Below are 13,128 nucleotides of genomic sequence, written 5' to 3'. Positions count from 1 at the left end.
TTCTGGATCGTATCTTTCGAGTTTATTTTGATAAAAAAAGTATAAATATGTGAACTTGAATTTTTTTCTTGATTACATTAATGTGCAGTTTGAACACATTAATTGAAAGTAAACATTGAAAGTAACAAAATATAAAAATAATACAAAACGTCAAGACCCAATTTGAGTCAATTATCTTAACTGTCACATAAGACAGATAGGAACGCCATTGTGACAATTAATTCACAATGGTTTAATCAAATTTGAGACATTTAGCCTTAGACCATGCAGTTGATCCATTACGATAAGTATTGATAAGATTGAAAGTTGAAGCCATTATTTCTAATAGAGAAAGTGTTGTGATGTTGGAACAAGAAGGAGTAAAAAATAAAATATAACCATGAATCAGGATGGAAAGTGAGTGAAGAAATTTGAAAAAGGCGAAAGTCTTTTGCCAATAGTCAATATCCACAGTTGGTGGTCCTGCAGAAGCACAAACACGCATTGCATAGTCAAACAAGCCAAAAATGAGGGTAACTAAGGTGAGAAATGATGATGCTTTTCCTGGATAGTATTTGATTCCATAATAAATAGTGAAAATGAAGAAAAGCTCAGTAATTGTATCAAAAGTATCCCATTGGACCTTTTTTTTCATTAAAGTGGCAACCACTCGAGGAACCATTTCACCAATATGAAGCCAGAAAAAGATGTATGCCAGGTAAATGGTAAAGAAAGGTTTAAGATCGGTAATTTGATACGAAATGGGTGTACAATCAAATGAAACTCGAGCCCAATCGGTTACCCACAGGTCTAACATAATACCAGCTCCATTGGCTCCAAAGACGATTCCATTATAAATTAAGAGGAAAGGTTTTAAATCATATGAATCTCTTGATGACATAAGCCATGGACCAAGGGTTTTGGTGAAAATATGTGAGCTTGCAAGAAGAAGAATAAGTTTCCATGGAAAACCAGAGATGAGTGGAAGAGTTTCGGAAATTGGATGACCAGAGTTTATTAATTCCGGAGTATGTTGTAATTCCATAGTATCTGAAATGCAGAGAACATCAATTGTTAAAAGATGAATTAACTTGAAACACGATTCTAAAAAAATACACAATTTGTAAACAATCAAGTGGACATCTATACAAGTTGAAAATCAAAATAAGTTGAAAGATGAGATCGGGTTTTGAATTACGTTCATGGCTTGATTAACCATTGAAATGAAAATGAGTTAAAAAAAAGATAACACAAGAAAACTGATTGATTCTCACTTTTACTTTTAATTTTCTCTCACTTATTCCAGTTTTTCCCTGCTGATGATGATGGCAGTTTAACAAGAATCGAAGAGTAAGGTCGAGATTCTTGAAGTAGAAGAAAGAGGGAAAAGTGAACGCGGTGAGGCTTTTCTAGCGCGGTTGATGATCATACTAAAAATAATCTTCATAGTTGATAAACAACCCTTTCTGATGGCCAACATGCAAAAACCGGTTTACCGCTCTTGCGTTTAAATGTTGGATTACGCTCATTTTTCATATGCTAAGAGATATTGCTGACTGGGTTGTTTCACCACGTGGGAACAAAGATAAATTTCAATTGAATTTACTGTTAAAGCCATTATTATGTGAATTACATCAAGGCTGAGTAAGGCGGGAACTCTTCATCACATTCATGATTACTTGAATCATGAATTGTTTTTGAGGAGCATTAACTTCTCTGAATAGCTCATCAGTTCCTTAGAACTAGTTCTATGGAGTAATTAAAATCCTCTGCCATGCCTTTCGGGTATGAGCTTTGAAAGATCAGGCTCGAAGAAATGCTTAGGCCTTCAAAATAGAGGCAAAAATAAAAACAGAAAATGGATTTTTTCCCAAAATATCAATCAGATGATGTTATACATCATTTGAAGTCAGGCTTAAACCTTACATGATTTTGTAATGAATGAAGGAAGTTATTGTTAATCCATTGAAGCAAATATTTTGTTGTTTTTCTCCTGGTTGAGTTCATCCATCTGAGAATTGATTAGTATTTATGTGGAATTTTCCAGAACATTCTTGCCATATTTGCTTTCTAAAGGGTGTTACACTTAACAGCCTGCAAATTTAGAAGATAAGAATTAAAATTGAGCTTACCTTAATCAAAAAATTTGTTGATATTGATGACATTGACCAATTGGTTTTGATTTCCTGTCTCTGGCGATTCATTATCTGTGTTCATCTTCATCAATATCAACAAATTTTAAGATAAAAGTAAGCTCAATTTTATTTTTATCTTCAAAATTTGCAGGCTGTTAAGTGTAACACCCTTTAAAAATAAGCCATTGGTTGAATAGATTAAATCACTTTGCCTCATTGGTTACATAAGACCTGTTGCCAGTGATGGAGATTAATCCAAAGATGTTAATCTAATGAAAAAAGAAAAAATGAAAGAAAAACAGAGTCAATCAGTTGTCAGACTAGATAACAATAATTCACAGATGTTAGGAAAAAATCAATATCTCTTTTCAAGATTTTTCATTTCAAGGTTGACAACATTACTTACCTTAGCTATGAAATTCATCTCTAATATTGATAGAAGGTTTCCATTTCACATTCCGTTTAACATGTTATGTAACAATGCTTGAACAAATAAATAGGATTAAGATTGTTTTCATCAAAATAAGGTTTCATTGATTGATCAATGAAATAAGTATTATTGCCCAAAACGCACGCGTCGAGATTTAACCAAGGAATGACATTTGAAGTCCATCAAACTTAGCCAACAACAATGAATGGCATCAATCTGTAGCTAAAAACTGTCATCATTATTACGTTAGATCCGATAACCCACGTAATTTCCGATTTTGGTTGCTTTGATCAAATACCAGAGTTGATTCTTGACATCCTTTTTCTTCGTCTTAAGTTCAGCCACTTTCCGATTCGACCATTCTCTAGAACAAATTCGTATAAATTCGGTCAGTGAAATAGAGAGGTTGCCCTCATTGACCCGAAAATTGCCTAAAGTAGAGTTTAGGATCCAAGATCGTCTCGTTAATTCACAATTTAGAATCTTATCATTTTCCAGCAATTGTTGAGTCAAGTCCGGTCCATCCAATTTATCATCTCCAATCAAAATCTGGAAATTAATTCGATAAATCTCCCTTTAAGGAGCACTGAACATATGTCATTAGTCTTTAAAGAAGCACAATGTATATCCATAACTCATTTCAATGTTAAACACAGTAATAATAAAAAATTCAATTAATTAACCATTGTGTATAGAAAGTTTTACATTGTAAAAGATTTATTAAAATAAATAATTGTTTGTTGTTGGATGATTAAATTCAATTTTCTAAAACTAAGTTTTTTACCCTTCTGACAAGGGAACGTTTTTAATGCGTACTCACCGATTTTAATGGGGGGTAGCGCAATCGATAGGGTAAAGCTTCCTTATCAACGGAATTTTGGTCTTTTTTCTGTAAATTTTGTGGTTCCTTAGATTTTTGGGTTTGAATTTTAGGCATTTTCATTAAATTCATTTTTAACAAAGGTTAGAATATCTAATCAGGCGTAGCCTAGTGGGTAAAGGAGTAGGTGAAAGTATGGAGGTTTTAGGTTCAAATCCCCTTGACTTTTTATTTTAAATTAATTTGAATGATTTAGAAATTTTTAATTCAATTTTTTCATGATTTTTTTGCCAATTATTAATTGTGCAGGGATTAATTGAAATTATTGTTATAATTTAACACAATTAATAATTGGAAAAAAATCATGAAAAAATTGAATTAAAAATTTCTAAATCATTCAAATTAATTTAAAATAAAAAGTCAAGGGGATTTGAACCTAAAACCTCCATACTTTCACCTACTCCTTTACCCACTAGGCTACGCCTGATTAGATATTCTAATCTTTGTTAAAAATGAATTTAATGAAAATGCCTAAAATTCAAACCCAAAAATCTAAGGAACCACAAAATTTACAGAAAAAAGACCAAAATTCCGTTGATAAGGAAGCTTTACCCTATCGATTGCGCTACCCCTCATCAAAATCGGTGAGTACGCATTAAAAACGTTCCCTTGTGAGTGCATGATAATTTCATGACCCTCACTGCCTTCAAAAAAATTAAAAACAAAAGGATTGGTTTTTTTCTTGTAAAATTCAAATTTATTCTTTGCAATATTACATTCTCTTTATTATTGGATGAATAAAGATAGATTATATAGAACTACAAATTTAATTTTCACTCAATTTTATAGTTTATTTTGTTGTTTTTTGTATGAAAATTGATTAATTACATGTTAATTAACTCGAAGAGTAATAACTGTACTCATAATAAATAACTCTAACAAATGTAAGATTTATGCAGCTTTAAATGAAAAAAGTAGGAAAAGATGGCGCTTGTGTAACTTCCCGCAACTCACAAACTCATGTAGAAATTGCTAGAAGCTGACCGAATGCATGTTTAAACTGAATCCCAAACAAATGGTATTATAATTTCTTGGATCAACTCTATCTAAAAGCATCACACCGGTTAATTTATTTCCTCTGATTTGATTTCCTTTGTTTAATCTGCTTATTAACTAATTTCTCGAGATTTACAGATAATCCATTTTTTCATCACAGTTGTTGTTCTTTGAATTTGTTTACCTTCAGCGTCTTCACGTGTCTTTAATTGTATTCTAAATAAATTAACAACATTTTCATAAAAATCTCAAGATGGATATTGGTGCATCAGAAGAAATTATGTTTAAACAATCGGGAGATGAAATGACTGAGAAAATCGGAGACGAGGATGTTCTTTCTAGTCCCATCGATGTAACTGATGCTAAGGATGGTGGAGTGCTTAAGGAAATTATCAAAGCTGGTTCAGGTATAGATTTTTTTCTTCGATAGATGCATTTTAATCTCTTTTAATCTTATCCTGACCCGTATTATCTCACATCATTTACAATTTCACGTGTATTTTCTATCTTTTTATCTTTTGCATCAACCAGGTTGGGAAACTCCGGCTGCCGGTGACAAAGTTTTCGTCCATTATGTCGGAAAACTTGAAGATGGAACCGTGTTCGATTCCTCTCGCGATCGTGGCTCTACTTTCTCTTTCACTCTGGGTCAAGGTCAAGTTATTAAGGGTTGGGATCTTGCAGTAGCTAGCATGAAAGCTGGTGAATTGTGTCAAGTAACCATTCGATCAGAGTATGGTTATGGTGCTACCGGTAGTCCACCAAAGATTCCTCCAAACGCCACTCTTATTTTTGAAATTGAGCTGTTTGATTGGAAAATGGTTGATTGTACCAAGAAAACTGACGGTGGAGTTAGAAAACGAACCATAGTTCAAGGATCCGGTTATTCTACTCCCAATGATGGTGCTACCATTCAAGCTCACATTGTTGGTAAATTCAACAATAAGGTATTCGACGAAAGAGACATTACTTTTTGCCATGGAGAGGCTTCTGAGTCCAACATTGTTGAAGGTCTTGATTTAGGAATCGGCAAAATGAAAAGCGGAGAGAAGGCTTTGATATACATCCGTTCAGATTATGCATGGGGACCAAATCCTCCTGCAGAGTTTAATTTACCAGCTGATTATAATGAAGTCATTTATGAAGTAAGTTTTGATAATGAATTTTACTATTGAAATTTATTGATTAATACCTTTTTCCTGATTTCAGGTTACACTCAACAGCTTCGAAAAGGAAAAAGAGACCTGGGAAATGTCCGAAGAGGAAAGATTAGAGCACGCTAAACTTGCTAAAGACAAAGGTTCTAACTATTTCAAACAAAATAAATTTCAACTCTCTCTTAAACAGTATAAAAAAATTCCAACTTTGATTGGTAAGTTATTCAAATTTAATTTATTGTAAGTTTCTTAATTTAATATTTACATTTTATTTCCCTTCTATCAGGTCCATATCGCAAGGATGGTCTAAAGGATGATATGGAAGAGGAAGATATGGAGGAAGAAAAAAGTGATGTTAAGGTTGATGAAAAGGAGAAAAATAGTGTTCTTCTAGCTGGTCACTTAAATTTGGCCATGGTTTACCTAAAACTCGAACAATATCATGATGTCCTTAAAAACTGTGACTCTGCATTGGAAATCGATCCTAACAATTGTAAAGGACTGTTCCGAAGAGGATCTGCCTTTTCTGCTATCCAAGAATACGAGAAAGCTATCGAAGACTTCGAAAAGCTTTTACAATTAGAGCCTGAAAATAAAGCAGCTAAAAACCAACTTATCAAAGCTCGACATGGTCTCAAGACTCAAAAAGAAAAAGAAAAGGCAATGTTCAAGACGATGATCTCCAAATACCTTGCTACTTCCTCTGAGGAAAGCAAAGCACCTTCCTATGATGGTCCAATCGATGAAGTTCAATTTACCCCTGATCAAATTATTGATGCCCAACACACTGTTCAAGAAGTTAATTAAACTTGAAAAACAACTGGATTGTTTTTTCATTTTTTTCATTTTCAATCCTTTGTTGCACCATACTATGTCATGAAAAACACTAATTGTCTAAATCCATTTATTTAAGAAACTTTTTTTTACTTGGTTGAGAACATAAATAGAAAAAATTAATTTAATCATTCCACATTGGTTTCTTTTATTTAAGCTCGATTTAAACTAACTTGTAAGCATTAAATTAGTTGATCGTTGTTTGAGAACAGTTGTTGGAAGTTTCGTCAAATATAGTTTTATTATGTTAAAATAATTAAATTTTGTAATAAAAAATAATTACTCAGTAATTATCAGGAATACAGAAATACATTTATAGTGATAAAACAAATGCAAGAAAATTAATTTTCAATTGTAATTACAATTGTAGAATCTAGAATAATGAAATGTGATATTAGGTAAGTTAATGGAAATCAAGATTAATAAAACTGATGGACGGAAATTATTGCAAGATTGTAAAAATGAAAGGAAATCACAACCAGAGAGTGAAAAGTACAAAGGATTAGATTAATTAATTACAATTAAATTTAGTTCTAAAAATTATGATTTTACTTTCATTTTAAGCTTTTGTAACCAAGGAAGTTTAGCATCTTTAGGAATGCTAACACTTCTTTTAACATTCTTTTTGCCGTTCATTTTATTTTTATTGTTTTCTTCGTCATCCCTTAACTCAACAATTTCATCGTCACCTTCAAGGCCAGTTGGCGAAGTACGATTATCAAGGTAACCATTAACTTTGGTTGTTATCTCATTAAAATTGGCATCACGTTCTTTACTTTGCTCTCTCTTCTTATTGGATGTAGAATTATTTTTAACACTTCGTTTAGAAGATGAAAGAATCGATTGAGTGCGAGCAATTCCGAGAGCTGAATTACGATCATCTTCATCTACTGGACGATGATGATGACTAATTGCTGGAATATAAAGTACAACTGGATCATTTTGATGAAGGCGACTTCTTGAGCCACTAATTGCTCTTTGATGGGATCCCATTCCAGCTTCACTTTCCGATGATGAATGTCCATAGTGACCTGATGTTCCAAGGTGAGAGGCACTTGATCTGATTGGGTGATGATAAACAGATTGAGCATGATGATGAGGATAAGCATTTTCTGATCCACTAAGATGAAGCCTATGAAGTTGACTATGAGAACCATGAAGTGGATAACTGGGCGATAGAACAGAATAGGAGGTTCGATGATGATGAGGAGATGACGATATTGGAAGATAACCGTTAGGTGATTGACCATATCGACTTAGAGATGATGCTCGTCGTTGTCTCGCTTTATAAGCTGCTGCAAGTCCACCTCTTGTTGATCCAATGTCGCCAAAGTCAGATGAATAATTTGTTAAATCACGATTTGAATTGTACTTTCTTAGACTTAACGAATTATTTCCAGGTGCAGCTTCATTCATTGAAACTGACATGGGAGATGAAATGCCTAAATGTGAACCTGCCGTTGAATAGCTAGGTCCAGGTCGTTTGGATCTTTTTGCACGATCAAGATGTCGCCTGTCAAGAGTATAAGCATGTCCCATTGAAGATGGAGAGTAATCAGCATTTTGTGGGGCTAAACGATCACGACCTCGTCGAGACATGGTACAATAATCAGTAACATGATCAGCATCATGGTTATAACCATCCCTTTCAGACATTCCCTTTCGGTAATCATCATCAAGTGATCTAAACCACATACTGTTAGTTCCTCCATTGGATACTCTTTCTTCGTATGGACTTCTGAGTCCAGTTGAACGATTTCTCGATCCAGGAATTACATTCTCATAATTGATTTCACCTTTTCGATGGTCGATCTCTCTAATAATTGACTTAGGCGCAACAAAGTCATCTGGCTCAGAAATATCTCCTCGCCTTGGCATTGAGTGAACTAATTCATCACTTGAAATATTTGAGAATGTTTCTTCTCTCATCTGATCTCTTGATCTTGAATTGCCTCTGGATCTTGAAATAGTATCATGGTCATGAGTATAATACCCATTTGTTGGTTCAATTACTCTAGGTTTTGTTAGAGGAGGTCGAGCAGGAAGATTAACTTCTGGAGCATCAAGAGCAGTCTTCATATTAAATCCATAAGTTTTGGTCGACACCGAGACGGTTTTATTAGGCCTAGAAGGTGATGGTGAATCTGCTTTGCTTCTTCTACCAATATCAACCATGTAGCTTCGACTTGGTGATGGTGATGATTGCCGATGGGGTTCATTCACTCTTGTGCCTTCTCTCGATACACTTCGGTTGGGAGAGACTGGACGAGCAGATTTAATTGGATTTGCCTCGTATAAATAATCATCTGGATATTCAGTAGGTTGATCAAGTATATCAGATGGATAATTTGTATTTGAAAAGTGATTTGGCGAGTTGGATATCAAATTGGGTCGTTTCTTTGTTCTATCAATCTGACTATAAATTACTTCAGAATTATTTCCAGGTGATACAGTTCTACGTTCTGTGGGCGATGGACTTCGACTTGACCTTGGTTGTCGATCATTAATTTTAGATTGCCCACTGATTGGCTCAAGTTCAGTTTCAGCATCTGAAATATCAGGAACATTTGAATACGTAGATACAGATCCGTCTGTTGCAGGTTTAATCACGCGATATCCCAATCCACCCTCATCAGGCAATTTAGCCTTGCTCGATCTTTTCAAATTACATTGGCATGCTTTATCCTCCATTTTGGGTGTATATTCAGCAATAAAATCGTCTTGATCAGGCTCTTGCCCATTCAATTGAATATCTTTACGCAGGAAAACTTCATCTAGATCTTCACTGGGTGGTAGTAATTTAGGTTCATTATCAAAATGATCATCATGATTAGGCGAACGATAGAAAGTGTCTGGAGAAGGAGAGAATCGAGTTCTAGTTGTTCTCTGTCCATCAATTACATCGTCTTCTTTAATCACTGATGGCCGTTCAATTGGTGATGGCGATCGATGTCTAACTGGCCTTTCAGGTGAATCATAACGCCTGATTGGTGATACACTTCGTCTATCATAAGAAGCATCTCGGATTGACCTCGCAGGTGATCGTTCACGATATCTTGTAGGTGAATGAGTACGAGAAGATGATTCCCTATCGGGTGACTTAGACTTTATTGGGCGCTGAAGTGAGTCAGTTGATGTTATCGCTAATCTTTCCGGGGAACGGTCTAGCTTTTCAGGCGATGCAGGCCTTTCTTTCGGTATTTTGATAGGTTCTTCATAAACTTTTCGGGTTTTTGATTTCCAAATTGTAGTTCCCTCCTCAAGTGTTGCCATCAATTTACCTTCACCGGGAATGTAGGATGATGATGTTTCTCGATTTGCTTGATTGGATATCAAAATTGGACCTGAACTCCAAGTAGCAACAGGAATCAAATCATTTGTAGATTGGTCAGCAGCTTTTTCTCTCGTTAATTCCACGGCTTCACTTGGCTCATTATTTGTTTTCATTGACACACTTTTGGCATTAGTCTCGTTGGTTGATGCTTTCGATAATTTTGATGCTGGTCTAATATTGTTATTTTCACGATCAGAAGAAGAGGAAACTTTTGTGGTTGTTTTCTTTAGACTTGATGTTAATGGTGGACTTCGAATTGAAGCTGGCGTATAACTTTTATTATTATTTGTTTCGAGAAATCGAGATTTGTAAGTAGTCGACGGTGGTTCTTTAGATTTAGATAGCGTAGAAGTGTTTGTAGTTCTGGATGCAAATGTTGGTCTTACAATAGTAGCTGGAGTTTTAGATGTTGTTGTTGGTTTGGCTGGTGTTGTAGTTCGTTCAGCCGATTTAAAACGACTTGGCATAGTTGGAAAAGTTGGTGCTCGTTTAGCCTTTACACCGAACATTACCTTGACACCACTTAGAAGAGGAGTTTTCTTTTCGATTGTTTTGGTTTCAATAATTTCTTCACTTGCCACTGATCCTGGTCTGATTGAATTAGGTTTAGTTGTTGGTGATGGCGAAGATATTGTACGATGGCAACTATCGACACTGGAGTGGCGTCCATTTTTAGTGAGTGGAGATGGTGATCGTGGTCGAAGAGACGAATCAATATCTAAACCAATAGTCGAAGCACTTCTGTAGGGTTCATAGTTGATTATCCGACGATTGTTGCTTAATCCTTTTGAAGTATTGGTCAATGGTGAATGATCACCAATAATTGAACCTTTGTTTGATTTAGTTTCACTATTCCGTCCAATTGTACCTTGATTTTCAGAATAATCAACTATTTTAACCCCATCTTTCTTGGTCGCTGGGGCCATTGAGGTTTCTAATGGTGTTTCAACTATGTTAGATGATGATGATCTTAAATCACTTTCAACTATTGTTGACAATGGGCGAGGTCCGAGCAAGTTATTATTAGATGGTGATGCTGATGATGATAATGATTCGTTATTATCAAAGGGTAAAAAATATTCACTCAGTTGACTAGAATTATTATCAAATGAATCAACTAATTTGTTTGATGATTTACTTGAGTCGTCAGATTTACTAGTTGAAAGTTGATGCTCTTGTTGACTGTTACTTTCACTGTTGTTATTATCTGCGACTGTTTCGTTGCACAGTTGTTGTGGATGTTGATGGTAAGGATGATTGTAGGTGTTTAGGTGGTTGGAATTGGCCTTGTGAACCTGAAACCAGAATTTACTTTCACTCAAATCTCCTGTTTGTGTTGGTGGTTGTGAATATTTTTTAACGCGAACAGCCTTGTTGAAGCTAACCTTTTTTGATGTTGATGATCCATCAGACCTATCAGACCGAGCTGAACTGATTAAATGATGGCGATGATGATGAGGAGAGGAATGACGATTATTATTGGTTAATGATGAGAAAGGTGATACTGGTGAAGGAAAGGATGATGATGAAGATGACGAACGTGTTGAATCTTTTTCACTCTTTTTACTTATTGATTCAAGTAAACTACCAGGCATAATTTTAAACTAATTTATCAAAATTATCATGCAAATGATTAACCATCGATTGTACCCGTAATAATTACCATTCCCATCAAAACCAGTATCACCAACACCACTAATTCTAGCTATACGTTTTCATTCAGCTATCAGCTGGTCAACATAAAAGCGCGATTCAAAATCGATATCAACTGAAGCAAACAAGAAGAAAAAAAACAACAATCGTAAAGTCAATTCAAATTGAATGATCTGAATTTACTATTCAATTATAAAAGTTAAAACTGTACACAACTGAAGATAATCACAATTGATTGCTGAATTAAAGTAAAACTACTCAGCTGATGGTGAACTCAAACAAACTCAAGTCATTTTTAGTGTCACTATTTACAATTTTACGCTTCACCGAAGTTTCATCAAATCACTTTCCAAATTAGAGGTGAAAAATAAACAACTACAAGGTCAAGGATATAAATAAATGTTGATAAAATGGCAAAATAATGTGTTAATAATTGAAAAAAAGGCACATCAAGCATTAAAGGAAGAAGAGCGAACTCATGAATCATGAAACCGTGGAGAGTGGAAAGCTTGAACCTGATTGACGGACCAGCCGTTGGTGGCGCTATCACTTTTTCTCCTTCTTTTTTCCATTCCATTCTCTTTCTTTTTCACTGTCTCTTCCCTTTCTTTAACCAATTTTCATCAAATTTTTAAAGATAATTAACTTTTCCTAATTGATTGTGTTTAATAATAGTTGTTTGATTATATTTTTTTATAACAAATACGGAATCAAATACATTACCAGGTCATAATATCGATAAATTAAATTTTGATTTCATACGATTTCAATGTTGGAGCAACAATCAAGAACAGACTTGAGACTAATTACTGGTAATTACGGTGATTTTAAAGAAAGACAAATTGGGTAAATTACTCTTCTCTTTCTCGGCTCTCTATTTATCTTCCCTATTTACATCTTAATATTTTCAATTGTTGATGATTGGTGAAATGACAACAGCAATGAGGTATTGAGGATGAAGAGTCACTCAGTTGATGTTTGCTTGTCTGATTGTTTGGTAAATGTTGATTAATAAAATATCGTTTTCCATTCATTTGACAAACCTTGAAACCTATCTACGACTGTTTTGTTGCACAGTTGTGCATGTTGATGGTAAGGATGATTGTAGGTGTTTAGGTAGTTAGAATCGGCCTTGTTAACCTGAAACCAGAATTTACTCTCACTCAAATCGCCTGATTGTGTTGGTGGATGCGAACAGCCTTGTTGATTAAACAAAGACCCAAATGAAATCCACCTCCATAAATCCAGATCTTTTTAGGTCGAAGCTTTGTGGGATCGTGTTTAACGGCAGGAAGAGTTTTTTGAGAGTAACAATTATGTTGATAAACATGCAATCTTCATCAACATGGACCTGAAAAGGAAACTTTGATTAACAGTAAAAGCCATTTCAAATTGATTAAAACCATCTAATGGATTATAAACTGTTTTATAAAACAAATTAATTAAGAGATTTACATTTTATAAGATTACAAATCCTTTACTGTTAACAGCAATTTAGCAACTAATTATTGAGAGTAAAAGCCAGAAACAATTTAACACAATTCAACTGTAAAGCTAAAAGGGGATTTTTCATTTCATTTCAACCTGAAATCTAGACTTTTCAAGCTTAGACAGTTCTCTTGATTTTGTCCGAAAATCGGAAAACTTTGATCATCGATATTTCGAGAATGGTTTAGCCCACAATCACCACTCTTTGGTCAAATATTAGCTTCTATTATGAACTCTGGATA

At 34.5% G+C, this 13,128-nt stretch overlaps 3 protein-coding genes across 7 annotated transcripts; 1 reads left to right on the top strand and 2 right to left on the bottom strand.

The window, feature by feature from the left end:
• On the bottom strand, positions 1–3,325 carry LOC107362546 (very long chain fatty acid elongase 7). Of its 4 annotated transcripts, XM_089265898.1 has the most exons (5): positions 2,976–3,325; positions 2,521–2,908; positions 2,327–2,383; positions 1,906–2,073; positions 1–1,029 (listed from the first exon to the last, which is right to left on the bottom strand). In XM_089265898.1, exon 5 carries the CDS (start codon positions 1,022–1,024, stop codon positions 233–235), a length of 792 nt encoding a protein of 263 aa, XP_089122024.1. In that variant the 5' UTR covers positions 1,025–1,029; positions 1,906–2,073; positions 2,327–2,383; positions 2,521–2,908; positions 2,976–3,325; the 3' UTR covers positions 1–232. The 4 variants fall into 4 exon arrangements, with proteins under 4 accessions (XP_089122024.1, XP_089122023.1, XP_015785125.1 ...); XM_089265897.1 differs by having other exon boundaries at positions 2,521–3,325; XM_015929639.3 differs by lacking the exons at positions 1,906–2,073; positions 2,327–2,383; positions 2,521–2,908; positions 2,976–3,325 and adding an exon at positions 2,112–2,189.
• Positions 3,326–4,457: 1,132 nt separating this feature from the next.
• Positions 4,458–6,545, top strand: Fkbp59 (FK506-binding protein 59kD). 2 transcript variants are annotated; one of them, XM_025160866.2, is made up of 5 exons: positions 4,458–4,487; positions 4,581–4,827; positions 4,952–5,565; positions 5,630–5,792; positions 5,864–6,545. In XM_025160866.2, exons 2-5 carry the CDS (start codon positions 4,674–4,676, stop codon positions 6,382–6,384), a joined length of 1,452 nt encoding a protein of 483 aa, XP_025016634.1. In that variant the 5' UTR covers positions 4,458–4,487; positions 4,581–4,673; the 3' UTR covers positions 6,385–6,545. The 2 variants fall into 2 exon arrangements, with proteins under 2 accessions (XP_025016634.1, XP_089122021.1); XM_089265895.1 differs by having other exon boundaries at positions 4,458–4,827.
• An 81-nt stretch (positions 6,546–6,626) lies between these two features.
• Positions 6,627–12,435, bottom strand: LOC149094768 (uncharacterized). The gene has a single exon (XM_089265894.1). It carries the CDS (start codon positions 11,338–11,340, stop codon positions 6,952–6,954), a length of 4,389 nt encoding a protein of 1,462 aa, XP_089122020.1. The 5' UTR covers positions 11,341–12,435; the 3' UTR covers positions 6,627–6,951.
• Positions 12,436–13,128: the final 693 nt, after the last annotated feature.

The sequence above is a fragment of the Tetranychus urticae genome, chromosome 1, assembly GCF_039701765.1.
Source record: "Tetranychus urticae isolate SD_2017Ah chromosome 1, NJAU_TeUrti_SD_1.0, whole genome shotgun sequence".
NCBI classification, from domain to species: domain Eukaryota; kingdom Metazoa; phylum Arthropoda; class Arachnida; order Trombidiformes; family Tetranychidae; genus Tetranychus; species Tetranychus urticae.
The sequence above is the reverse complement of the archived record's forward strand: the minus strand, read 5'-3'. Positions and strand labels throughout refer to the sequence as shown.

What these genes read in the sequence shown, in the direction of transcription:
- LOC107362546 (XM_089265897.1), bottom strand. Translation starts at nt 1,024, where the DNA reads ATGGAATTACAACATACTCCGGAATTAATAAACTCTGGTCATCCAATT.
- Fkbp59 (XM_025160866.2), top strand. Translation starts at nt 4,674, where the DNA reads ATGGATATTGGTGCATCAGAAGAAATTATGTTTAAACAATCGGGAGAT. An exon ending in ATAATGAAGTCATTTATGAA is followed by an intron (nt 5,566 to 5,629) that starts GTAAGTTTTGAT and finishes TCCTGATTTCAG; the next exon opens with GTTACACTCAACAGCTTCGA. An exon ending in AAAAATTCCAACTTTGATTG is followed by an intron (nt 5,793 to 5,863) that starts GTAAGTTATTCA and finishes CCCTTCTATCAG; the next exon opens with GTCCATATCGCAAGGATGGT.
- LOC149094768 (XM_089265894.1), bottom strand. Translation starts at nt 11,340, where the DNA reads ATGCCTGGTAGTTTACTTGAATCAATAAGTAAAAAGAGTGAAAAAGAT.